Source organism: Sus scrofa, chromosome 2, assembly GCF_054392235.1.
Source record: "Sus scrofa isolate SSC_HxYL_T2T_F1_AM1 chromosome 2, Sscrofa_HxYL_maternal_Yorkshire_Landrace_v2.0, whole genome shotgun sequence".
NCBI classification, from domain to species: Eukaryota; Metazoa; Chordata; class Mammalia; order Artiodactyla; family Suidae; genus Sus; species Sus scrofa.
Window position 1 is genome coordinate 28,163,309 of NC_139384.1, and position 27,746 is coordinate 28,191,054.

General features: G+C 46.2%; 1 protein-coding gene across 7 annotated transcripts in view; it reads right to left on the reverse strand.

The window, feature by feature from the left end:
• LDLRAD3 (low density lipoprotein receptor class A domain containing 3) overlaps positions 1 to 27,746 on the reverse strand; it is a 297,605-nt gene that overhangs the window by 133,472 nt on the left and 136,387 nt on the right. For all 7 annotated transcript variants that reach the window (XR_014837056.1, XM_085011433.1, XM_021083186.2 and 4 more), the window contains one exon: positions 4,710 to 4,835. Coding sequence is in view for 6 of the 7 variants with exons in the window: in XM_085011433.1 (XP_084867559.1) it covers positions 4,710 to 4,835 (126 nt within the window). In the remaining variant the exon portion in view is untranslated. The remainder of the gene's footprint in view (positions 1 to 4,709; positions 4,836 to 27,746) is intronic.

Sequence of the window (27,746 nt, forward strand, 5' to 3'; positions counted from 1 at the left end):
AATTGACTATAGTCCAATTAAAAACAGAAATAGAAGGAACAGCTGAAAATGTACTAAGTCTGGCAAAAGACAAAAACCTACAGATTCAAAGAGAATCCTAAACAGGATAAACTCAAAGAAATCCACACACCCAGAAACACGATCATCTAATGGCTGAAAAAAATCTTCAAAGCAGCCACAGAAAAATGGTGTCTTCTCTAAGGGATTTAAATAAAAAATTTAGACAACTGCACACTTCTCACTGGAAACGAGAGAAGCCAGAAGGAAGTGGTACAACATTTTATTTATTTATTTACTTATTTTTGTCTTTTAAGGACGGCACCCATGGCATATGGAGGTTCCCAGGCTAGGGGTCTAATCAGAGCTGTAGCCACAGACCTACGCCATAGCCATGGCAACACCACAGCTCACGGCAACACCGGGTCCTTAACCCACTGAGCGAGGCCAGGGATCGAACCTGCAACCTCGTGGTTCCTAGTCGGATTTGTTTCCGCTGCGCCATGATGGGAACGCCAACATGTTAAAGGGGCTTTAAAGAAAAGAACTGTCACCCCAGAATTCTAGATGTTGTAAAAATATCCTTCAGGGATGCAGGTGAGATAAAGACATGCTCTGATGAAGGAAGAGAATCTGTTGCCAGCAGACCTGTTTTAAAGAGAATTGCTACAGGAAGTTCTTCAGACAGAAGGAAAATGTCATTAGGAGAAAAAACTTGGAACATCAGAAGTGAAGGAAGAGCAACCGAAATGGTAAATAAATTGATGACTGTTCTCTTCTGGAGTTCTTTAAAATACAGTTGAAATGTTAAAGCAAAAGTTAAAACACTGTCTTTTGGGGGTTTTTAATGTACGCAGATGTAGTCCTTAAAACAACTATACTACAAAGAGATCCGCAGAGTGACAAGGTTCTACGGTCCACTTGAAGTGCTGCAATATCGATTCAAAGCTGTCTGTGAGAAGACTGACTGCTGGTTTTAGAACTTTTCTGCCTGATCCATCCATTATAAAGCTCCCTATCAATTTTTCATCTAATGGTTTTAGTAGCCACTGTTGATCCATTTCTCCATCAGGGGTTAAAACACAGACAAACGCTAATGTTCTCATTCTGCTATTAGCTGATATTCTTTCAAAAAGAATTTTCCCAACTCAGCTAGTTAATTACTCAGAAGAACAGTTCCTATTTGAAAGGGAGGATACGTGCTTGATTCTGTCCATTTTTATACCAGTTTTCAAAACAGTGAGTTGGAACTACTCTTTTCCAACGGTGAATCTAATTTAGAATAGGTATAATTTACTCATTTACACCCCTAAAGACCAATACCCAAACATTTAAATCATACAGGATCTTTAATTATGGCAGACAGTACAGAGGAAGACACAATCATTTAGAAAGTACATATTATAATGCATCACTTACCTCTATTGCCATTGAATTACTCTCTAGTATGGCGACACACATAAAGTCCCCCCCTTACATGAGAAGATCCCCATGGACAGTAAGAAGCTGAGATCAAGCCGATACCCATTTACAAAAGGACTGAGTGAAATGCAGGCATACCTGCTTTTATTGCACTTCACTTTATTGCACTTTGAAGATACTGCATTTTTTAATAAATTGAAGCTGAGTGAATTTCCTGCATTGAGCAGACCTATCAGCAACATTTTTCCAATAGCATTTGCTCACTTTGAGTTTCTGTGTCACATGTAGGTAACTCAAACTTTTTCATTATTATTATACTTGTTACAGTGATCAGTGACCTTTGATGTCACCACTGTAATTTTTTTGTTTTGTGTTAATTAAGTACGTAGACCACTTTTTCTAGACAGAATACAAGACTACCACATAGGGTAAACATACCTTTTATATGCACTGGGAAACTAAAACCTTTGTGTGACTTGCTTTCTGCAATAGTTACTTTATTGGGGTGTTCTGGGACCAAACCAGCTGTATCTCAGAGGTTATGCTTGTATAAAAGGAGTATGTCTCTAGCCATCCCAAACCAAAGGCAGAACCCTGATAAATACAACCTTCCCCTTAATCACTCAGTTTGGTTTATTTTCTTTTATTATTATTATTATTATTAATTATCATTATTATTATTTTTTGTCTTTTTGTCCTTTTAGGGCCACACCCACAGCAAATGGAGGTTCCCAGGCTAGGGGTCTAATTGGAGCTCTTGCCGGCCTGCACCAGAGCCACAGCAGCGCTAGATCCAAGCCGTGTCTGCAACCTACATCACAGCTCAGGACAACGCCGGATCCTTAACCCACTGAGCGAGGCCAGGGACTGAATCCTCATCCTCAAGGATTCTAGTCGGGTTCTTTACCACTGAGCCATGACAGGAACTTCCCACTCAGTTTTGTTTGAAGCGATTGTGTATTTTTAAAGTCAACGACTATGGCCAGCCACCACACTAAGCACTTTGAAGATATTATCTCGTCTAGTTTTCACAATAAACTCGGAAAGAAGGCTGTTAGTACCCCCACTGTAGAGAAAATCACTGTGCACGGGGATGATGTAAGATGCCAGACTCACACTTCCTTAGGGCAGAACACAAAGCTGAGGCCCGACCCCAGCTCCAGAGTCACTTTGCTCAGTCAGTCCCCTCCCCTGGGCATGACACGTACTGTCCCTGCTAAGCTGAGTCCAGCCACTCTACTAACCACACAACAACCTAGCAGCTCTGCTATATCTCTGCCATTTGAGACCCATAAGATGAAATAAAGCAGGAGGAGGAAGCACCAGGAAGAGTTATAAACTCTCCGGATCCCTCCTGGGAGAGTGCACAATGATTGTTCCCTGGAAGGACATAAAGAACACGAGAGCAGTCACCCTCCGACTCAGGGACTTAGAACAGAACCAGCAGGGTAGGGAAAATTCAATGTATCCCACCACCAACAGCATTAAAACTTATGTTTTGAAAAAAATTAGTAACATGAGAAAATGGTCACAATAAAGAGAGGGCATTGCAATTAGAGAACCACATACAGATGGGCTGGGGGTGATGACTATCACACAACAGCCCACATAGTAACAGTTGTGCTCTCCTCTTTATACTTTTCTCTTTTTTTTCTTTAGGGCCACACCCACGGCATATGGAAGTTCCCAGACTAGGGGTTGAATGAGAGCTACAGCTGCCAGCCTACGCCACAGCCACATCAGATCCCAGCTACATCTGCGACCTATACCACAGCTCACGGCAATGCCGGATCCTTAACCCACTAAGAGAGGCCAGGGATCGAACTCACAACCTCATGGTTCCTAGTAGAATTCATTTCCCCTGTGCCACAATGGGAACTCCCTTCTTTATACTTTTCTATATTTTGCAAGTTCTTTATAAGAATCAAAAAGAAAAAAAGGTTTTCATTGTAATTTATTTATTTATTTAGGCCACACCCATGGTATATGGAAGTTCCCAGGCCAGCGACAGAATCTGAGTCACAGTTACAACCTATGCCACAGCTGCAGCAATGCTGGATCCTTAACCCCCTGTGCCATAGCAGGAACTCCAAACAAGCTTTTTTTTTTTTAATGTAAATGCAGAAAGTAAACATGTAAATCTGTCCAGAGCCAACTACAGTTAGAAAGGTTCTGGCGTTCCCATTGTGGTTCAGTGGGTTAAGAACCTGACATAGTGTCTGTGAGGATGCAGCTTCGATCCCTGGCCTCGCTCAGTGGGTTAAGGATCCAGCATTGCCCTGAGGTGTGGTACAGGTCACAGACACAGCTCGGATCTGGTGTTGCCATGCCATGGCCATGGTATGGGCCAGCAGCTGCAGCTCCTATTCAACCCCTGGCCCAGGAACTTCCATATGCTGCAGGAACAGCCCTAAAAGGAAGAAAGAAAGAAAGAAAAAAAGACTCCAGCAGTCTAATTATTTAAGAGGAAAAGAAAGAGAATAAACAGTAAGGAGTGACCAGAGGGACCAGCAGCAGGTACAAATTGCTCGGAGGCTGGAACAGTATGAAAGGTGAGAAAGGGACCCTTGAAGGTCATAGAAGCTGCTGAGTGTGAATCTGGACACAGAGATGCAGACAAAGAAGGGACTGGTGTATCCAGGCAAAGGAGTAGTGAGGTGAGCTTCAACACCAAGACTGCTCAGAGGCAGGTGGTAAAGAGAGAACAAGGGAAGTGTCTGTCTGTGTATTGATGCCATAGAATATTATACAGCAGGTAAAAGGAACCAGGGTAGTCAGAAGCCAAGGAAAACTTTAACTTTCAATATGGTTTGGATTTTTTTTTTTGAAGAGCATATTCTTATAGCATGTATATAATATACAAACATCTTTTTTTAAAAGAATTCAAAGTGAGAAGGAAAGCAAATGAGGTATTGGGTGGGAGAGACAATCAGATCAGGGTCTGAATGAGCCTAGAACTGGCTCTGCTACTGATGAGCTGTGTGACACTGGACAAGTTCACTGACCTCTCTGTACCTGCTGATGGGGATAGCACACCTGCGCCTGCAGAACCATGGTAAAAGTTCAAACCAAAGTATGTCCCAGGCCCTGTGCCCTTAGCAGTGGCTCTGATAAATAGTAGCTGAGCATCCCCACATCACGCCAGAAAGCAGTGGTAAGGAACAGATTCTAGGTGACAACCGAAAATGCCTGAGCCCGCTGAGCCCGTGGATGTAAGAAGCACCAAGATGACAGTGAGCATCCTGGGGGTGTCCGGCAGCGGGAAGGAGCAGGGAGCCCCTAGCACTTACTGCAGTTCTCTTCGTCGCTGCCGTCGGGACAGTCCTCAAACCCGTTACACCGGAAGCGGCCGATGATGCAGTGGATGCCGCTGGCACAGGGGAAGAAGGTGGGGCCACATTTCGATTTAGCCTTGGCTGCAGGAGGACAAACAAGACAAAGAGCGACAAGTCAGGAGAAGTTTTCCAACCACTGCAGACCCATTCTGAGAGCTCGGAGCGTGCCATCTGGTCCTCTTACATCTCCCTTGAACTGTCCAGCGTCTCTTACCACCTCCACCCACCTCCAATCCCAGCCAGACTGGAAGCCCACGTGCATCCAGCTCCAGGAAGGGAGTGGCTAATCCCGCCTACAAAGGTCCCAAAGAGGCCAAACGCAGTTCCTGCACCCAAAGGGCTCAATCAACATGTGCCAAACAAAGGAATGAACGAGTGAGTGGATGGGTGACGGACGGAGCTTGCTCTCAGGGTGCTGGAGACCCGCTCGAAATTCATACCCGGATCGTCAAAGTAAGCGTTTACATTTGGTGAGTGTTTACTAACCAGGCAGTATGCCCAGAGCTGTACATCCTCTCACTTAATCCACCAGGCAACTGCTCTGTGGGAGGGTGAGCAGGAAAGAGTGGCTGACCTAAGAGGCCTGAGGCTGCTGTCCTTAGAAAAGCTTCCTTGCAGCGTTGGCTCTTGTGTGGCCCGCATCTGGGATCTAGGATCTCGGCAGGCTTCCCACCATTCTCTTGTGAGAATGGCTCACTGTGCTTAAACTATTCATGCAAAGACTCCAGTTACGCTCAACACCTTCCTTTCTTCTGGGAGTCTGAGATTTTGGTACACGCTGGGCGAGGCGGCCTGCGTGACCAGCCACCCGTAAAAACCCTGGGTGCTGAGTCTCTAACGAGCTTCCGTGGGAGAAAACATTCCACATGTGACGTCACATGGGTTGACGGGGGAATTAAGTGCCTCCCGTGTGAATGCACTGGGAGAGGGTCCTGGAAGCCTGGACCTGGTTTCCTCTGACTTCACTCCTTCACCTTTTTCCTTTGTTGGTTTTGCTCTGTATCCTTTCGCTGGAATAAATCATCGCCGTGGGTATGACTGTACGCTGAGTTCAATGCATCCTTCTAGTAAATCATCGAAACCGGAGGTGGTCTGGGGGACTCCTGACAAAGACGTGTGTGGTTCTTATCCCCATTTCACAGATGTGCTTTGAAGAGGTGAGGCGACTTGCCCACAGTTACAGAGCTAGAAAATTGGTGCTGGGGTGAGGCCCTCAGCACTGAGAGTCCTCAAGCCATGCTCTCAACAGCATGGCCTCACTGCCAGAGGCTGTCGCTTCGCACAACAGAAGCCAGACTCCTGCTCAAAGGAATCTTTCCACTCCTGCTATACAGTTTTAACAGAAACTGCTGTTACCTCAGGCTTGATTGAGTGTCCTGCTAACCAAACAGCCCTGTGGGGTAACAGACTTTCCTGTCAACGGGCTGGCTGCTCTGGCCTGTGATTACGAGGTGAGACGGGATCTACTGCTACATCCCAGGCAGCAGGCCCCACCTAGCATCCCTCTTGTCTCCTGTCTTAAGGGAGGACCATGGTCCTTACGAAGGAAGGGCTATTTCTTTGGAACAAACAGGCAGTAAATTACCTTCATGTTCCTGCCATCACTAACATGCCAATTCTGGCAGCGGCTGATACACAATCGACAGGGGTTTTAAGGCCTGGGACGTGCCCAGGTTTAAAAAACCCCAATGGCTTTGTTTTAACCTGAAAATACTGTAATAGCGAAGAGCACAAACTTGGGAGAGGATCCTAGGTTCAAATTGTGGCTCTACTTATGACCTCAGGCAAGTTTCTAAATATTACTGAGCCTCAGTCTTCTCCTCAAAAAACTGCTGTTAACATCTACCTCATAGAGCTCCAGGAAGGATTCAGTGCAATCATCTAAATAAAATGCTTAGCACAGAGCATGGCATACAGTAGGTGCTCAATTAATGTAGAGCTTTTGTTATTTATCATCGTCATCATCATCATCATCACTAGGCTTATATAATTTTATTTTTTATTATTTAAAAAAAAATTTTGGTCACACCCATGGCATATGGAAGTTCCCAGGCCAGGGATCGAATCCAAGGTAATGCTGCAACCTATGCTACAGCTACAGTAAAGCTGATCCTTAACCCCTATGCCACAGTGGGAACTCCAAGGTAAGCCTAAAAAGCCTTAAAATTTTACAAGTAAAATTTTAAAATTGATCTTTGGGATGCTAATTCTTTTTCTGATTACCAAAGTTTAAAAAGCTCATTATGGAAGATCTCTACAAACTGATAGGAAGTGATCTCTAGGATATACTGTTAAGGGCAAAAAGCAAAGTACAAAAGAGTAACTATAGAATTTACCCCTCCATATGGAAAAAGAAGGGGACCTAAGAAAACACATTCGTATTGGCTCACCTGTGCAAAAAATATACAGGAAAGGGAGCTCCCATCATGGCTCAGTGGTTAACAAACCCAATTAGTATCCATGAGGACATGGGTTTGATCTCTGGCCTCGCTCACTGGGTTAAGGATCCGGCATTCATCCTAAGTTGCTGTGGCTGTGATGTAAGCTAGCAGCTGTACCTCCTAGCTTAGACCCCTAGCCTGGGAACCTCCATATGCTGCAGGTGCAGCCCTAAAAAGACAAAAGACAAAAAAGAAAAAAGAAATATAGGAAGGATGAACCAGAAACTAAAGGGGCTGGTTACTTACAGAGGGCAAGTAGGACAGCACTGGAAGAATGGGAAATGGGAGTGCAATGAGGTGTCAGGATGAGGAGGGTACAGAGTTCTCTGAGTTTACTTCCATAGCTCTGACTCTTAGAACCATGATAATAGTCCACAAACTCAAAAGGTAAACAATTAAAATCAACCGTGTGTGTGTGTGTGTGTGTGTGTGTGTGTGTGTGTGTGTGTGTGTGTGTTGGGGGAGGGGGACTCTATGAGATACAAACAGCAACAAATGAACAAGCTGCATTATAGATGAATAATACCTCCACTCTGAAGGAAATGGGGAAGAAAAGAACTAGCCTAAGTAATTCTGGAAAACATTATTTTGCCTAGATTCCCTAATGCCAAAGAAAAGCACTGTTCATAAATACTCCAGTTATATTTGTTTCTCACAGGGATATGAATCAGCACTTTTGAAACTGCCTTTTGTATGAACTAGGATTGAACAAATACGTAAGTATATTACAGATATTAAGAGCAAGGTTTCTCATTATTGGAAGAAGAAATTACAAATAAAGAAAGTGACAAGACTAAAGTGAATCCTGAGTGGACTGGAGTTGAAGGCATCAGTGTGAACTCAAGGTTTATAAAGATTAGACGGATAGATAGACAGACAGATAGGAAGACAGAAATATAGATCTGTGTGCGTGCGTTGGTCCAGTACATGCATATATTTCCCAGCTCCATCTGCTTAGCCAGCCCGGATCTTGGTTTCTAAATATCATTAATGAATAAAGAGAACCAGCACTCCTCGGAGAAGTGGTTGGTTCTTGGGGGAAAATACAAGATGGATCTGGGGTACCTTTTGTTGCCAGAAAGTAAAAATTGCTTAAAATATGATGGAGGCACGTTGAAAGGACACGGGAGTTAACCTACAGGAGCTCCCAGTGGCCAAAGCTAGAACAATCTGAGCAACAAGACAATAGTGGTATTAGACGGTAACCCACAACTGTTGAATAAATACATAAATGAGGGAGAAGGGAAAGTTACATCTTCCAGAAGAATTCCAATTAATAAATGTACAACAGATGTGGGAAACAAACAGTCACTATGAAGCAGATGCCACAGTAACAGCAGTCACTGCCAAGATCCAGGGATAGATGTTCGAATGAGAGGACCGGCCAGCCTGCTCTGGTCACCTTTTCAGGGATCAGGGAAGAAAGGCTGCCTATAGGCTTTGCCATCTAACATGAGAGCATTTCCCTGGAAACCTAAGACGTCACTCCTCCATTCAGAACATCACTCTAGAACTTCGGAAAAGCTACAGCCTCCATCACAGCATCATGCAGCTCCAGGGGACGCATCCGATTTCATGCCTACCCACTTGCTGTGCTCTGGCTACGCTGTCCTCCCACCTCCTCTTCGAGCCCACCAAGCAGCTTCGGTTCCCTCTGCCTGCCTTCCCTCCAGGGTCGGCGTGGCTCGCTCCTCTATTTATTTAGGTCTCCTTAACCAGTGCACCGTCTACAGGAGAAACCCCAATCCCCACCCTCGAGCATGAGAGCCATTATCTGCTTGTTCCTTTTCCTTCCTAGGAGGGACGTCATTGGCTTTTGGCTGTGCTGTTTGACTAATATGCACACACTCACTTGAATCCTTTCCAAGGAGCTGCATTATACATGGCCTACTGCAGGTACGTAATAAATACTTGCCGAATATACGAATGAGCCTATAAAAGGAGAGATTAGGGCTGGGGAATCACAGCTAGCATTTACTCAGTGCTTCATATGGGCTGAGCACTGTGCTCTATGTTTTACAGATATCACCTTTACTCCTCACGAAAACCCATTTTACACATAAGAAAACTGAGGTCCGGAAGTAAATGTGCCCCCTGCTACTAATAAACAGAGTCAAGTCTCAAATCTTACTTTTTTTTTTTTGGCCACACCCATGGCATTTGGAAGTTCCCGGGACAGGGATCAAATTCAAATTCAATCTGCAGCTGCAGCAATGCCAGATCCTTAACTCACTGTACCACAGCAGGAACTCCCTCAAACCTTACTTCTTGACTCATCCAGTCTACTGCCTCTGTAAATACTTCTAAGGCCCAGCCAAGCTCCAAAGGACTCAGACTTTATGAGACAAAGAAAGAGAAAGAGAATAAGAGTAATTATAAATGCATGAGCTCCCATTCAACAAACCACCACTCTGGCCTTGGCCCTGCACCCTCTTCAGGAATCACTAACGAGACACCCTGCCTTGCCAGTGATGCTCAGCTGCTGTCTCTGTCAGGGAGCCCGTCCTGTTCTGATTTACATCTGCATCGGCAGATGCCTGCTCAGGCAACGGCGAGGCAAGGCAGATCACAGGCGGCCAGCCGAGGGCCTGGCAGAGGCTCAGAGGAAGCCCGCCGCTGACAGCAGCTGTCAGCTCCTCCCTGCCTGCACAACCCACCGTGGGGCTCAGGGGGTCCTGGACAAAGTCTGGATTGTCCTCAGCTCACCCCCATTTCCATGAAAGGGAGGTTTCAGCAGGAAACTCAGTAGCCCCTGGCAGAAATGGAAGACTGACTCTGGGTCCAAAACTGCCCTGACAAAGGCAGGCAGGGTGACTCCAGCCCACTGCACGCTTGAATCCACCTCTCTTCAAGGACCTGATTGTCACAGTTCTGGATTTCACAGATCAGCAAAATAAAACATTTTTAAAAAAACCAAACGGGAGTGGAGGAAGGACAAACACAATGACCATTTTTTTTCTTTTTAACCAGCAAGGTCATGAGCAAATCTTGCAATAACCTCTACCCACTATTGCCCTAAATGAAAAGCTTCATTGGCATCCATGATGCAAGCAGGACATGGCCCCGGGCCAATATTTGGGGATCGTGTCAGAACTAGAGGGAAACCAAGAGAGGTCCCAGTGTCACCAGGTTGCGACACTCTCGGAACAAAGACCCAATCTTCAGATGCATAACATCTGGGGCACAGCGGGAAGTCCACAGAGCTTGACTCAATGACTAGTTCTCACATTCTACAGAAGAGAAAACTGAGGCCCAAGGAGGTGATCTGAGACTTGCAAAAGTCACATCGTTCACTTAGGACCAGACTGGTCTGGAATCCAATTCTCATGCCCCTAGGCCTGCCCTCTTTCAAGGATAGTTGAATTACTGAGGCGGGGTGCTATAGGGTCCCACCCTGCTAAACTCATCAGGGATCAGTTTCTGGAGAGACCTCAAGAGACGGGCTCAGGACACTGAACGCCCACACCTGCTTCCCCATGGCCAGAACTTCCCAAGCCTAGGATAGAAACACCGCACCACGCATCATGCCTGTGCCTCCCAACCTGCCCAGGTAGGGCTTAGGGCTGCTCACTGGTCCCAGAGGATGAAGGATCCGGCAGCAGCACAGGCCTGCTGTCCATGGGGCTGGTCCAGACTCTCCCATGTAACAATGTCACAAAAGGAGCTGCAGTGCCAGAGCCTCTCTGTTCAGCCAGAACTCAGCTCATCTGATCTGCAACATCTCTCAGGCTGTGGCAAAAGCTCCAGCCACAGCTGCGAGGATTCAGGGTCTCTCTTCCAGATCTCTGTGGTGGCCCAAATGAGCCACAGCCGTCCCCTCCATCCTCTGCCTGCCTCCACTCCCTGCTCCAGGACCCTGCCAGTGTGTGCCAGAGACAACCCACAGAGCCAGAAGCAGGAGCCTTCTGCTCTTCTGCAAAATTAGCATCCCTGCTTTGTAAACTCAAAACATAGCTCGCTGTGAAAAATTCAAATGATGAGAGATGGACAAAGGCAATGTAAAAATTATCCCAAATGACTGCCACCCAGGGAAATCCACTGTGGCCATTTTAGTAAACATGCTCCAGAAGCACGGTCTCTCCAACTACAGTGTACAAACAGATGGCCTAGGATCTCATTAAAATGCTTTAGGTCAAAAATGGAGCTTAGGATTCCACATTCCTAACAGGCTCAAGGGCGCAGTCCATGCTGCTGGGTCCAAACACCTCACTTCTAAGCAGCAAAGGACCATTGTTTGTTGCTCTACCCACAGGGCCCCCCAAAGTGCCTGGTACATAGGTCACTCAATAACTGCTACCTAAATTAATAAATAAAAGTCTGGAGTTCCTGTCGCGGCGCAGTGGTTAACGAATCCGACTAGGAACCATGAGGTTGCGGGTTCAGTCCCTGCCCTTGCTCAGTGGGTTAAGGATCCGGCGTTGCCGTGAGCTGTGGTGTAGGTTGCAGATGTGGCTCGGATCCCGCGTTGCTGTGGCTCTGGCGTAGGCCGGTGGCTATAGCTCTGATTGGACCCCTAGCCTGGGAACCTCCATATGCCGAGGGAGCGGCCCAAGAAATAGCAAAAAGACAAAAAAAATAAAAATAAAAATAAATAAATAAATAAAAGTCTGAGCATACAGTTTTACTTAAATACAATCATAAAATACTACGCTATTCCGAACCCTGCTTTTGCCACTTAAAAATATATACGTGACATCTTTTCATGTCAATGACCATAGGTCCACACCATGACTTTTAATGGGCAACAATAATTTTACTACATCTTGTGGACCCCTAGGTCCCATTATTGATGAACATCTGGGGTGTTTTCAATTAAAAAAGATGCACATCCAGATGCATACATGACTTTTCCCACTGGTACAGAATCTCTTTAAGGTTAATGGCTAGGTCAAAGGCTATGCATATTTCACATTTGGGGATCCTTTTGATCCTCCGCTGTCTCCTCCCTGAGGAACTGGTACTCTTTTCTGGCCACAGATGGCTACAGGAAAAGCCTCCAGCCCAGGAATGCCTGAGGTGGGCTGGCTGGCAGCTGCTGGCCATGGTCTTCCTGGCACACAGGCTGGGAACAGCCCTTGGGTGTACATTACCCTGGCCCTTCGCTGCTGCAGGTGCTGTTATGCTCCATCTATCTCTGTCTCTCTTCATTTTAACATCTGTGTATTGCATTACTTTGCAGAGTGGGGGACATTCCTATCCAGTCAAGGAAACCATGACTCTTCTTTTCATCTTTTTAAAGTTGCAGGGGGCACGGAGCAACAGTCTTTGCTGGAACTGGTTTCCCCGGTTACACTAATCACGGGCTGATACAAAGTGTCCCTCCCTCCAAGAGCTCTGCTCCTTGAGCTCACGTGCTCAGTCTGTGCTCTCCCCTCTGTCCTAGGACCCTGCCAGAGGCAGCATCTCGCTCCAAGGATTGTCCCACTTAACCAATGTTTCTCCAGAATTTCCCACCTTGTAGAGCACTGTTTTATGAAGAGCGGTCCAGTGATCCGCCTACAGCAGAATACCCAGGGGTGCTTGTGAAAATGCAGATTCCTGGGCCTCTCTTCTGGGGACTCTGCATTTTCATTAAGCACATGGTGAATTCCAATGAACACCAGTCTGAATACCCTTCTTGAATAGATTCTACCCCCATCTATGCCCAGAGAGCAAAGGACCTCATCATTCCTTTCTTCCTGACGTTGCCGCTGTAAAGACCAGCGGCCACTGTAAGAATTCTGGCTACCAGGCCAGTGCGGGGTCTGCTCTGATAAGCACTCCCTCGAGTCAAGTTTAAGACATCGCAGATGGTGTAGTTACCATGAGAAGAATACCTACAAGGAAACCACAGGCCTCTTTATGCGCTTTCCCCTTTTCAACAGTTTCCCTGTTCTTCCCAGATGCCAGATACAAAATAACTGTGTTTTCCTCAAAAAGCAGTGGGCTCTCTTCAAATAGGCCCTTTTAGAACTTTAAAACTCTTAACCAGATCTACTTTTAAAGGATTTACACTTCACCTGTGCACCATACAAAATAGGGTTTGAGGGGCCAATATTTTTTTTATTGCCCTCTCTTGGCAAAGAACAAAATTCTTCTGAGCATGCTACAATCTGTCAGGTCCTGAGTCAGTTGTAGTGATTCAACAGCACTCTATAACTGATGAGGAGGCAGCAGCTGAAATGAGCCTCTGCATGCAATGCTGTGAGTGCTCAGATGGGGGAGCTAGAGGGCATCTCATCTCAATTTAGGAAGGAGGCTGATGTCAAAAAGCCTTCTCAGGGAAATCAGCCTCAGCAGGGACACCCCCGACACAGATCAAATGCAAAGCAATGTAATGCTTAGACAGTCTGAGGCCTTACTCAGTTATTCATTCTTTTAATATTAACTCACAAATTCTGTATATCCCAAAAAATGAGGATATACAGGAGATGGCTAGGCTATGGATGAATGTTCAGTGCTGGTGGGATGGCAGAGAGAAGGCTATTCCAAGCAGAGGGAAAAGCACGTGCAAAGGCCTGGAGGCAGGAACAAGGTAGCAATGGAAGAAATGAAGAGGTCAGTGTGAACTTGCCTCTTACATCAGCAGAAGTACCCGCTGTTGTTTCTTTAACTTAAAAAAATTCAGGAGTTCCCATCGTGGTGCAGCGGAAACAAATCCAACTAGGAACCATGAGGTTTCGGGTTCAATCCCTGCCCTCACTCAGTGGGTTAAGGATCCAGCATTGCCATGAGTGGTGGTATTGTTGTGGCTCTGGCATAGGCCAGCAGCTGTGGCCTGGGAACCTCCATATGCCAGGGGTGTGGCCCCAAAAAGCATACACACACACCAAAAAATTCAAAACTCTATTTCTCATAAGAAATGTGCTATGAGCTCAGTGCCATTCTGCTCACACAAAAGATGTGGGAATTACAAGTGCTACACCACAGTATAAATTAGAAAAAAAAATCAAATTATAAAATTCGCATAATTTGAATTGTCTTTGCACACCCCCCCCCAAAATGAAAACCCACCTACATGATGCAGCCATCACTGGCTAAAAACGCTATAGAAAGTAATGGATCTAAATTGCTACCATTTTCAGTCCCCTGGTTCATTTTTTAAAAAGTCAAACCACAGTTCTTTTTAAAAGTCAGGAATGACTTCAGAGATGGGGGCAAGAAAGTAAAAACAACCTTTAAAAAAAACAGCAGACTTTTAAAAAGCAACAGGCCCAGATTCTCTAAGCTGTCTGAGAGGGAAAGAAACAGTTCTTTCACTGTGGTCCAAAAGCAGATGACAAACAGCCCAGCAAGCCAGGTCCATGCCTGGAATCTAAGCCTTTGCAAATACATTATTGCTTGAGTGAGAAAGCCCTTGGCCTGCTCTGGCACTTCAACTCCGCATGACACCGCAACGGACTCCACTGTCTGATGGCTTAGACATCGTAATGTATTACTTCTTCTTAAAATGTCATCTTGGCTGTTTCAGAGATACACACTGGGGAGCGGAGAGAGCAAAAGACCACAAGCCAACTGGAATAGAAATTCAGGAAGAAGGCATCTAGTTGAAACAGCTTTGCAAGAAATTCAAGTAGAAAATTCTTTCTAAACATCCTCTCTTTTATAACCAGAATAGGACGTCTAGAGCCTTGGGGCTAAGAGGTCAGAAGCGCTCAGGGTAGAGAGCGTCTGGGTTTCTGTCCCAGTTCTGCCACATGACAGCTGGACAAGTCACTTAATGTCCACTGGCCTCAGTATCTCCATCTATAAAGGGCGCATAAAGCTAGCACAGACGTCAACGTGAGATCCCACATGTAGAAAACAATGTGACACTTGATATCTAGTAAGGATCCGATAATGCTCCCACCACCACCAACCCCCACCCCCTGCATGGTTCATGGTTCTACTAACTGTTCTTCTTCACATATATGTATGTATGGCCCTGAGAACAATGAAGTGGAGACCAATGCAATGCTTACATTTTCTAAGGCCTTACTTTTTTTTTTTTTTTTTTTTAAAGGGTGGCGAGTGTGGCATATGGAGGTTCCCAGGCTAGGGGCTGAATGGGAGCTGCAGCTGCCGGCCTCCACCACAGCTCACAGCAATGCCGGATCCTTCACCCACTGAGTGGGGTAGGGATGGAACCCGTAACCTCATGGATTCTAGTTCTATTCTTAACCCACAGAGCCACAACAGGAACTCCCACTTACTTTTTTTCTTTAAACTATAATTGATTTACAATGCAATATTAATTTCAGGTGTACAGCAAAGTGATTCAAAAATATATAAATGGTTTTTTCTTTTTCTGATTCTTTTCCATTATAGGTTATTATAAGATATTGAGTATAGGAGTTCCCATCGTGGCACAGTGGTTAACAAACCCGACTAGGAACCATGAGGTTGCGGGGTTCAGTCCCTGGCCTTGCTCAGTGGGTTAAGGATCTGGCGTTGCCATGAGCTGTGGTGTAGGCTGCAGACGCGGCTTGAATCCCACATTGCTGTGGCTCTGGTGTAGGCTTGTGGCTACTGCTCCAATTTGACCCCTAACCTGGGAACCTCCATATGCCGTGGGAGCAGCCCTAGAAATGGCAAAAAGACAAAAAAAAAAAAAAAAAAAAAAAAAGATATTGAGTATAGTTCTCTGTGCTATACAGTAGGTCCTTATTGTTTATCTATTTTAAAGATATTAACGTGTATATGTTAATCTCAAGATTCTAATCTATCCCTCCCCACCACTCCCCCCACTCTCTGGCAACTATAAAAATTTGCTTTCCATGTCTGTGAGTTGGTGTCTGTTTTGTAAATGAGTTCATTTGTATCATTTTTTTCAATTCCACATATAAGTGATATCATACGGTATTTGTCTTTCTCCGTCTGACTTTGTTCACTTAATACGATAATTTCTAGGTTAAGACCTTACTCTCTTAGTTATTTGTTCCACTAACGTTAATTCTCAGTTTATTTATGGCACACCTAAGATCGAGTGTGTGGGTTATGAATAGAATCAAACACAACTTCTGCTAGCAAGAAGCTCCTCACTAAGGAATCTGACCCAGAAGAAAGAGGAAAAGAGGACAATAAAAAGATAACTGCAATGAGGCATGACACAAGCTATATAAGCTGTATAAACATTGACCTTTCAATGCTGTGTTAGGGTTGCATGTCAGCCTGCCTGGGTTTAAATACGGAACCAAGCGCTTTCAGATCACTTATTGGCTGTGTGATATAATGAAAGTGAATTCACCTCTCTGTGCCTCCATTTCCTTATCACTAAACGGTGATGATAACAGTACCTCACTGGGTTGCTGTGGGGATTGAATGAGACAAGATAATAACTGCTTAGAACTTCCTCAGGAACACACTATTGGCTATGATAGTTTATACTGCATTAGCTATTACTAAACATATTACATATGAGTTATTATTATTCTTTGGTGTTGCACCATAAAATACAGTAGTATACGGTATTTAGCGTAAGGTGGTATTATCACATACTATAAGCTATTATTATTAAAGCTATCAGTTATTACTATTAGTTTCAAACAGTTTCTATCCAGTAGCAGATGTTCGATCAATATGTGGGGAATGGATATACTATAAAGTAAATAAACAATAAGGACCTACTTTATAGCACCGGGAACTACAGTCAATATCTCGTACTAACCTAGAAGGGAAAAGAATCTGAAAAAGAATATATATACTAGGTATAACTAAATCACTTTGCTGTACACCAGAAACATTGTAAATCAACTTTATTTCAATAAAAAAAATGTTGGGGGGAGGTGGCCAGAGTGCAAGAAAAACTTAAAAAAAGAGCACACCTCACCAGCCTGGGGGACCACGGTGCTCGGCACACCTCGCGGTGTTATTTTATTTGGGCATGGAAGAGGAAGAGGAGTGTGCAGGTGAAAAAGAAGAGAGAGGGCCTTCCCGCAAAACGAAGGCCTTGAACTGTGATGGGCATGGCTTATACAGACATCTGGGAGGAGTCAGAGCACCCAGGTGGTGGTGGCGAGGCAGCAGGATTTAGGGTGCTTCTCCTGGGAGCCAGAGGACATCTTTATAAAACACTGTGACACGTCAGATTTGTTTCCTATAAAGACAATGTTTATGGACTCACGAGGATGTTATGAGGCTCTGTACCACAAGGAAATATTCTCCTCATGCCCCAAAACCCTGAGGGAACTGAAGAGAGCCAAGCCTATAATATTCTCTGGGCTTTTAGGGAAAAAAGGCACGATAAACGATCAGGGAATTCACCCTCTAAATAACTTTATTACGAAGAATGACAGAGGAAAAAGGGCAAGACAAGTGAGCACGTTTGGAATTAGGACATTATTTTACAACCTAAAGGTTTTTTCAGGTTACTTTTCTGGGCTGTTTATAACACGCAGGAGGTGTGTAGGAAGCTATGTTTGTGGGCATGTGTACTGGAATGAAAATTCCAGAGACTCGATAAACAGGAAACCAAGACATTCCCAACTGATTCTTCCAGAGACAAATTTTGAGTCGAAAAGAGCTCTACCACAATAATAAATAAATGTGGGTCAGATAACGTAGCCTCCGGAGGCTTTTCACCGCTTGGAGGAAAAACTTCTTGACAATGGATCAGAGTCCCTGGGATTAAGACCAGATGTGGGAACAGACACGGTAAGAACAGAATGGGTTTCCACCTTAAAAAGAATACTTAAAAAAAAAAAAAAAAAAAAGGCATCATCCAACTCCATGAAAGGTGACATCCCAGGGACAATGCCTAAGAAAGGAGAAGAAAAAGTACAAAAGAAAAAACATTGAGCAGATTCGAGGATCAAAGATCCTTTGATAAGAAGAAATAAAGAAGAATCCTTTCCAGACCACCTCCCATCTTGCTGAGCACCGTGGGTCACGTTTGCCAAAATAAGGTTTTACTTCTCTGAGCCCTCACCCTCACCCACCCTCTGGGCCCCTGACAAACTGTGAGGTTTTGCCTTTTTTTTTTTTTTTTTAATGATTTTTTATTTTTTCCATTATAGCTGATTTACAGCATTCTGTCAATTTCTACCGTACAGCAAAGTGACCCAGTCACACATAAATACACATTCTTTTTCTCACATTATCCTCACCATGTTCCATCACAAGTGACTAGATATAGTGCCCTGTGCTATACAGCAGGATCTCATTGCTCATCCACTCCAAATGCAGTAGTTTGCGCCTACTATCTCCAAACTCCCAGTCCAGCCCACTCCCTCCCCCTCTGCAACAAGTCTGCTCTCCAAGTCCGTGAGTTTCTTTTCTGTGAAAAGGTTCATTTGTGCTGTACTTTAGATTCCCTTCTGAAAACACCCTTGGAGTTCCCATTGTGGTTAAGCAGGTTAAGGACCCAACATAGCCTCTGTGAGGATGGGGGTTTGATCACTGGCCTCACTCAGTGGGTTAAGGATCAGGCCTTGCCATAAGCTGTGGCGTAGCTTGCAGATGTGGCTCGGACCCAGTGTTGCATTATATCTCAATGGAAAAATGATACTACCATATTGCCTTATTTGCCTCAGATTTTTAAAATAATAAAACGTGGAGTTCCTGTTGTGGATCAAAGGGTTAAGAAGCTGACATGGTGTCCATGAGGATGCAGTTCAATCCCTGGCCTCGCTCAGTGGGTTAAGGACCTGGCATTGCTGCAAACTGTGGCACAGGTCACAGATGTGGCTCGTACCTGTGTTGCTGGGGCTGTGGTGTGGGCCTGCACCTGCAGCTTAGATCTGACATGTCGCCCAGGAACTTCGATATGTTACAGGTGTGGCAAAAAAAGAAAAAAGAAAGAAAAAAGAAACAAACCCTAATTTCTGTGCATATTCTTCATCCTCAGACTTGTGAAGAGGAAGCTCAGTTCTGATTCGCTTCCAGGAAGTGTCTCTGACAGTCCCTCTTACCTGCCCCTCCTAACTCATCCATGTCCACAGAGGAACATTAGAGTTTGGGTTTTGTCTCGATCGTTGTTACAACAATGCCTGCAAAGAGCTCCACAGAAAGGCCTATGAGGTGATACCGCAGACCACGGACCTTCATTCAGGACAGCAGGCGTAACTCTTTGTTGGGAGGGGTCAATAGGGCACAGACAGGAAGGAGGTGGCCCCTGGCAGCTCTGCCTGTCACGTGGAAACCTGTAAACAACTGTTTCCCCAAATAGGACTCAACCCACCACAAAATCTTGCTCCAGGAAGTTTTCCCTGAGGCATCCAGAGGTTTCCATGATGCTTTCGACACCAGTCACAGGAATCACGTAATCTCAGGGATGTCACCTCCTGGTAGCCATAGGCTGACTTTAAAAACAAAATATCAATCCTCAGCTTCTAATTTATCCTCCACGAGCAGGGACACTCAATCCTGACTACACATTAGAACAACCCAGGAGGGTTTTTTTTTTTTTTTTTTTTTAAACTACCCCAAATCAAGGGAGCTGGAACAACTGTAATCATATCAAACAAATGAATAGAATTTAACACACACACAAAAAAATGTTCCTAAAGACAAAGACATGGCCAAACCCTCAGGAAGACATCATATGCACACGAAGAAACAGAGCCGCAAAATACATGAAGGAAAAACTGACAGCACTGACAGGAGAAACAGACACTTAAATAATGAGAGTTGGAGACTGCAAGACCCCACTTTCAATAACGGAGAGAAGAACGAGGCTGAGATCAACGAGGACACTGGAGGCGTAAAGGAGGCTGAATAAATCAAGACTGAGACGCCCAGGGAACTCTCCCCGCCACAGCACAGAACACACGGTCTCCTCGGGGACACGCAAAACAGCCTCCAAGTGTGAGGCCACAGAAGGAACCTCCGAACAAAACCTTCCTTTAAGAGGCGTGACATCATCCCAAGCATGGTCTCCAATCACAACAGAATGACACCAGGCATCAGTAAGAGAGGGTTTCTTTGGGGCATGATGAAAATGTTCTAAAACTAGATCTTGCCAAGGGTGACAGCACTCTCTGAATACAACTAAAGAAAGAAACAAAACTTCCTAAGAACTTCTGAAATCTAGGAGGCTCGGTGACGTCAGAGATGGAAGAGTTGTCCTTTTCCAGGAAGGTACTAAACTGGCCAAATTCCTCCCCAGCTCTCCTGCTTTGCTCCCAGGCAACAGGGGGCAATACTGGGAGGTGGGGTGGTAGCGGTGGTGAGGACAACAGGTGTCTAGTGGACAGACCAGGGATGCTGCTAAACATCCTAAAATGCACATGCCAGCTCCCCTGACCCGACCAATAAAGAATTATCTGGCCCCCAAATGTCAATGGTTTTGAGGTGAAAGAACCCTATACTAGGAAAGGTCGATACTCTTGAATTTTTGCCTCTTTTGATTTAAAGAAAGAAATAACCCTGTATTAATGAAGAAGGACCAAGGATTAGGGATCGGGCACACCTGACTCCACATCTGGTTCCACTCCTTCTCAGAACTGTGACCTTGGGCGTACCCTAACCACCCTAGACTTTAACTCCCTCGTCTGTGAAATGGGATGAGGAAACCTTACCATGTGCTTGGGAGGATTAAATGAGAAGCTGCCCAGTACCAATAAGGCTAAGAGCTTTCATTGCTGTAATTACTGGCTTTTGTTAAAGCCCCATGGTGGCTTAATACCAAGAAATGGGTGACTGGGTCATTTTCAAATAGGGCTATTTTCTCCAGCAACAATTAGTATGTAAACTGGGGCATGTTATGAGCTAATAAGCAACTGAGACATGATAGTTGACATTCCTCACCACTGTAGCACACACCAGCCAAAGTGGACTGGCTAAATACCCTGTTGCCATAGTAATCCAAAAAGTTCTGGGAGCCTGACTCATTTGCTTTCCAGTCGATGCTTTCTACTCGTCAGGCTAGACTTTATGTGTAAGACCACCGTACAGTGGTGGAGTCTTTTCCACCTACTGGACCTAATATCTTTCTGCTGCTCAAAAACCAATTTACTGTACTGGAAAGAGCCACCAAAAACAGGACAAGATGAGAGCCTCTCATTTGTATGGGTCTCTATATTGGAGCCCACCTGTGAGCAGTGGAAAAGAGTGACTTGAGAAGACATATTAAACCACCCAGTGCCTCCCAATGCCTCCGCTGGGCAAGAAAATAAGAAAATAACACTAAACGCTTACTGTGTGACCCAGGCTTTTGTGGACGTTCCGCGATTTCCACTCCACCAAAAAAAAAAAAAAAAAAAAAAAAAAAAACCAATGAGGTAGGAGTGATTACCAACACTGTACCGAGAACACAGAGAATCAGAGAGATTAGGTAACTCGCCCAGAGACGCATTTTCCATATACATCCGTTTTTGCTCCATCTCAGTTCTTAAATTGAGTTGACCTGGGAAAAGAAATCAGTTAAAAATGTGGAAAATGGGGAGTCCCCTGGTGGTCTAATGGCTAGGATTCAGTGCTTTTACCATTGCAGCCTGGGTTCAATCCCTAGTCTGGGAACTGAGATGCTACATCAAACTGCTGCATGCAGTGGCCAAAAAAGGAGAGAGAAACAGGATGTTACAGGGAAAGCAGAACAAAAGGTAGTAGACAGATGCATTCTGTAAAGTACGACGTGATTACGAACAAGAGGACTCAATGTTAGTATGAGTTTCCTAGTGGCCAAAACAATGAAGGAAACAAGATTGGTGGTTAGTGTGAAGAGAAGGGTCCAGAACATTATAAGCTAGCCATTTTCAAGAAAAGGGATTTGGGGAATTCTCTCCCTATAACCCAGACATAAGTCCTGAAATGAGAAAGAGTCACAAACTTTGAAGCTAGGTTAGACAAAATCCCAGTCCTGTAAAGACTGCCCTACCATTGCCCACTGAGGAAGAATGGGTGTGAATGCATCATCCGTTTTCAACATTCATTTCCTCAGCAAGCGGGAGGGTGGAGTGATGAAGAGCAATTAAGATGCTGGAGTCACACGGCTTAAGTTTAAATCCAGCTTCACCACTACCTATCTCTGACAAGCTACATAAATTTCTGGTGCCTCAGTCTCCACACCTGGAAAATGAAGATGATGCGGGGATTCAATAAAAATCCTTAGAGCAGTTTTTGGGTGCCACTGTATAAATGTAAACTGTTACTATTGTTCCTACCCCATCACAGTTTACTGAAAACTGATTATGTGCTAGGCATTGTTCTAAGCAGGGATGGACACAGCCCTGCCCTAGAAAGGTGCTAAGTTATATGTGGGGATGTAAGACAACGTGAGAGGAGTGACTGCGCGGTCAGTTGGGGTCATCAGGAAAGGGACGTTTGAGGCAGCAGCAGTTACAGTGAGACCCTGATGGCAGGAAAAAGCCAGCCAAGGAGGGATGAGGGGCGAGCAGCTCAGGTGAGGAGAACATCTCAAAGACACACTGAAGGCTGGAAAGAACTTGGAATAGGAAGAAAGGCAGCAGGATGGGGTGGAGCAGAATGCCGGGGAGATGGGAGTGCAGTGAGGAGAGGAGGCAGGAGCCAGGGAGCCAGGTCAGGGAGGGCTTCCCCAGCCTGGCTAAGGAATCAGGGTTGGTTCCTAGTGAGATGGGCAGTGTTACAGAGAGGGATTTTTCTTCTTCTTCTTCTTCTTCTTCTTCTTCAGGGTTGGTTCCTAATGAGATGGGCAGTGTTACAGAGAGGGATTTTTCTTCTTCTTCTTCTTCTTCTTCTTCTTCTTCTTCTTCTTCTTCTTCTTTTCTTTTCTTTTTTTTTTTTTTTATCTTTTTAGGGCACACCTGTGGCAATATGGAAGCTTCCAGGCTAGGGGTCTAATCAGAGCTGTAGCTGCCTGCCTATATCACAGCCACAACAATGGGATTCAAGCCACATCTTCGACCTACACCTCGGCTCACAGCAATACCAGATCTTTAACCCACTGAGCAAGGCCAGGGATGGAACTCGCTTCCTCATGGATACTAATCAGGTCCTTAACCCACTGAGCCACAACGGGAAGTCCCAGAGGAATGATCTTATCTGATGCATCTTGGTAAAAGATCACCCAGCTGCCTGGTGGAGAAGGGATTAAGGGCGTGGAGGCAAAGGCAGGAAGACCATCCTAGGGGGTGACCAGAGAGCCTTGAGCTGGTGTAGGAGTGGGGAAGCCAGAGAGCTGAGAATGGACACAAAACCCTCTAGACCAGGACGCCTCAACCTTGACACTATTGACACTTGGGCTGAAGAATTCTCTGGAGTGGGGGGCAGTCTCATACACCGTGGGAAGTTTCACAGCATCCCTGGCTCCTGCCCACTGAGGCCAGAAGCATCCCCAACCAAAAATGCCTCCAGACATTGATCCCAGGGGATCAAAACCACCCCTGATTGAGATCCACTGCCCTAGAGGAAGAGCTGACCGGGCTTGCCAATGGGCGGGATTAGGGAGAGGGGGCGGCTGGTAAAAGACAGCCTCCAAGGAAGACCCCTCGGTGGTTTTTGTCCATGAGAAGGGAACACCATCTCACACACCGAGGGTCTGTCCTCCATGCCGGGGATCTGCTCCTGATATCACTGTCGTGCAAACCTTCATTCATTCCACAATGAGCGTCACAGTCCACGGCGAGTGTCAGCCACACCCAATGCCAGGGGTGCTACCGTGCTGGAAAGAACCCAGCGAGGACACAGACATACAAGTCGGTGCAGTAAGACTCCTGCATCAGAAGAACCCCAGGACTGAGCAGAGACAAAAAGGAAGACATGGCCCTTTGCTCCAGGGGGAGCTCCAAGGAGGCTCGAAGGCTGTGTCAGGAGGACAGAGGCACAGAGAGAAACACATGTGCAAAGGCACAGGGGTGTGAGGCAGGGAGGAGAGGGCAGGCCAGAGACCCTTCAGTCTCACATGACTCCATGGGTGACCTGGGAGCCGCTGGAGGGCTGCTAGTATTATTCACGTTCCTGACTGTTAGGGGTTAAAACAAACGCAGAGCAGATCTACGAGCGCTCACAGTATACCAACCCCGCGCTGGGCATTCCTCCTTCCCAAGGCCCTTCATTCCTGACTCCAGAGGAGAAAACTGCAACTAAGAAGGCCAACGACCTACGCCAGATCCCTGGCTGGCAAGTGGCAGGGCCAGTGTCAGAGCCCAGGCTGGTGGCTCCAGCGTCCTCTGCCTCCCGTTGTAAGTCAGAGAGTAGTATCTGATCGGATAGGTGGTTGGTTTACTTCCTTCGGGAGATAAATATTTGGGCATCACTAGTTTCTGGGAGTGGATGAGATCACCAAGGAGGAGGCAGTGGATGGGAAGGAAGGGATTCATTTCTGGGCGAATGACGATCCAGAGAAGGAGACGCAGAGGCTCTGTGTGAGGGAGATTGGGGGGGCGGTGGAGGGGGTGGAGCCCCAGTGAGCAAAGGAGGGAAGTGGAGGATGAGGGCAACAGTGTCCAGCGCTGCTTGGAGGTCAAGCAGGATTGGTGTTGACACCTGCTGGATCTGACAACTAGGAGATTCCTAGTGATCCTCCTCAGAGCAAATTCAATACTGAGGTGGATGCAAAAGCTACAAGAGACAGGGCCGAAGAGGCACAAATCGGAACTCCAATGACCACAGAGGCTAAGGAACCAGATGGCTGGAACCAGTGGGTGTTTCTCATAATGTGGTCCCAAGAACACCTGCAGCTTCCAGGGTCCCAGCCCAGACCTGCTCCCTGGGACTCTCCCATGATGGTCCTTACCGAGGACTCTGGGTCATTCTGATGCAGCCAGCCTGGGACCCATGGTCTCTGGACCCTCTCTGCTCCAAGAGGAGACCTCAAGACCAGCAGCATCAAAAACTCTCTGGGGGTTGTCAGAAATTCAGACAATCAGGTAGAAATTCAATCAGCCTTGCCCCAGAGCCACTGAATCAGATTCTGCATTTTACCAAGATCCTCATGTCTTTTCTAGTACATACAATGTTGGAGAAGTTCTGGGCAGGAAGAGGGGAGAGTGCTGGGGGTCAGGGGGAGAGGTACCCAGGCACCCTCATGTATATTTAAGTGCAGAGTGCCCTGAGATTTGCCTGCCCCTGATTTCTTACAAAAGACAGCAAAAGATTGCTGATGGAGCCTCTGCATGGCTTCTGATGCTTCGAGCCCTTGCTACACCCTTCAGGGGCACAAAGCCAAGGAGGTATGACTGCAGGCACAATGTCACCCTTTTGGCAAGATGGAAAAGTGTTACCGGGCATGCAGTTGCTCTTCCTATGCAAGGGAGGCCGGAAGCTCCCCCAAACCCTGTAAACCGCCAGGTACACAGCTGCATGGCACACTCTTACCTGCAGGGGACAGCACAGCAGAGCAGTCAATCTGCTCACTCAAGGCTAAAGGTCTGCTTTCAAAACTGGGTCACCTAAGCGGCTTAACCAACTTCTTAACTGTCTAAGCCTCAGTCCCATCTGTGAAATGGGGATACTAAGAGGTCTCCCTTGGTGCCACAGTGGTGAGAACTGAAAGAGCTCTTCCAAGCACAGCACTGGCACAGGGCCTCGTACACAGCTCTAAGCTCCACAGTCTGACCCCAGAACCCCTACACTACCTGCTCACTTGGGGTCTCCGCCCTTCCACCTGAGCCAAACCCAACCTAACTCCATCCCTCGGATGCCAGAAAACCCTTCTCTATTTTCATAGGGAGGAGAACGTTCTTTCTTTTTTAAAGCTAGAACATTCTATTTTAAATTGCAGGCTCTGTAGGAGAAAGGGGTGTGGAGACAATCTCACTTTACAGAGGAGAAACTCAGGCCCAGGAAAGCCAGAGGGCTCCAGCCACTTCCCCGGGCTGGGCTAGGCACTGCCAGTCTCCCAGAGCACAACGCAGCCCAGCCAGGAGCCCTCTGAGCCTGCACATGAAAGCCCTCAGTGGCCCCTGGCTCTGGGCCTCAAATCCCAGCCAAGCATCAGGATCCAGTGACCGAGCTGATGATAATAGGTATCTAGGCAAAGGCTTAGAAAGGGAGAGAAAGGCGGGGCTCTCCAGGAAGCCACACCCCTTGGGCCTCAGAGAGAAAGGTCAGGGCCCGAAGGATGAACCCTCAGAAGAATGATTCACTGACAAGGAGGAATTAGGATAAAGAGAAGCAGAAAAGGAGGCCATGAGGTCAGGCTGTTAAAGCAAATCCTCAGGTGACCCTTTTAAATGTCCTGAGAGAGAGAGAGAGACACACAGACACACACACACATACACACGTGTGTGTGTGTGTGTGTGTGTGTGTGTGTGTGTGTGTGTGTGTGTGTGTGTGTGTGTGTGTGTGTGTGGCTGGTGGGAGGAATCCTGTTTCTGCTTAGCAATCCCATCTGGCTCCCTGATAAGAGAAAACCAGCTGTGGGAGGAAGGCAGGCAAAGATTTGCCCATACATGTCCTTGTAAACAGTCATGGGTCTTTCACATTCAAAAATGTGCACTGAGCACCCTTCACGTGCCAGGAGCTGACAAGGTTTAGTATGGGGATAACAGCAATCACGATGCTTGTAGGGCCTTTCCTGGCTGCCCCGAAGCTTCTAATGTCACCTGGAAGGTGGTACCTAATGCCCTTGACTGTATCTGCCTGTTTACAAGTGTAGAGTAGACAGAGTTCCCGTCGTGGCACAGTGGTTAACAAACCAGACTAGGAACCATGAGGTTGCAGGTTCAATCTCTGCCCTTGCTCAGTGGGTCAAGGATCTGGCTTTGCCGTGAGCTGTGGTGTAAGTCGCAGATGTGGCTTGGATCCCGCGTTGCTGTAGCTCAGGTGTAGGCTGGCGGCTACAGCTTCGATTAGACCCCTAGTCTGGGAACCTCCATATGCCGCGGGTGTGGCCCTAGAAAAGACCAAAAAAAAAAAAAAAAGTTGCAAAATAGAGAAGGGCTATGGGGACAGGGACAGGGGCATCTACTTAGCCTAGGGAGAAGAGAGGGAAGGCCTGTGGGCAAGAATGTGGTTATAGAACGAGAGGGCCCTGTTTTTATCCATCCATCCATCCATCTTCATTCTTCTTAAGCAGTACCCTCTACTAGTTTTTTTCAATCCCATACTTCCATCAGAAGGGAAGCAAAAAATAAAAAATAAAATAAAAATAAGAATAAAACAACCCTGGGTGGTGTCAATCCTGTAAATAACTAACATCTCTGAGCAGAAGCCAGAAGGCAGGTTTCTACTTAGAAGAGAAGGAAGGCTCTGGGAAATACAATCACATGCCTTAGGTTCCACGAAGGTCAAGAACCAAGACGGGTCTGCTCCCGTACCCGGCTCAGCTGTGGCGTGTCAGCCTACCCTAGAAGCTACTCACAGAGGTACTCTTTGGTTTTCGAAGTTGTTTCGTTTCGATGTGACTCATGTGCTCTGCAGCCCTGCACAGATCAGGGTAAACAAGACCCCCCCCACTCCTCTGCAATTCTCCTAAAGGCCGGCCTTCAATGCAACACTTTAAGGAAGGCCTCTCATTGGCGGGAGAAAAAGCTTGGCAGAATTAGCAAATTAAGTGATGAAACAAATCTGCCTTTGTACGCCCACTGTCTGGAATGAAAAACAAAATATTTTTGAAATGCTAAACATGGAGGAGAAACCTGGCACAGGAGCCGCGCGGTACGGAGAAAGCACGGGCAAAGCGGGCCCCACATAGGTATTATTTTCATCGGCGCTCACACTTGCCAAGATTTGG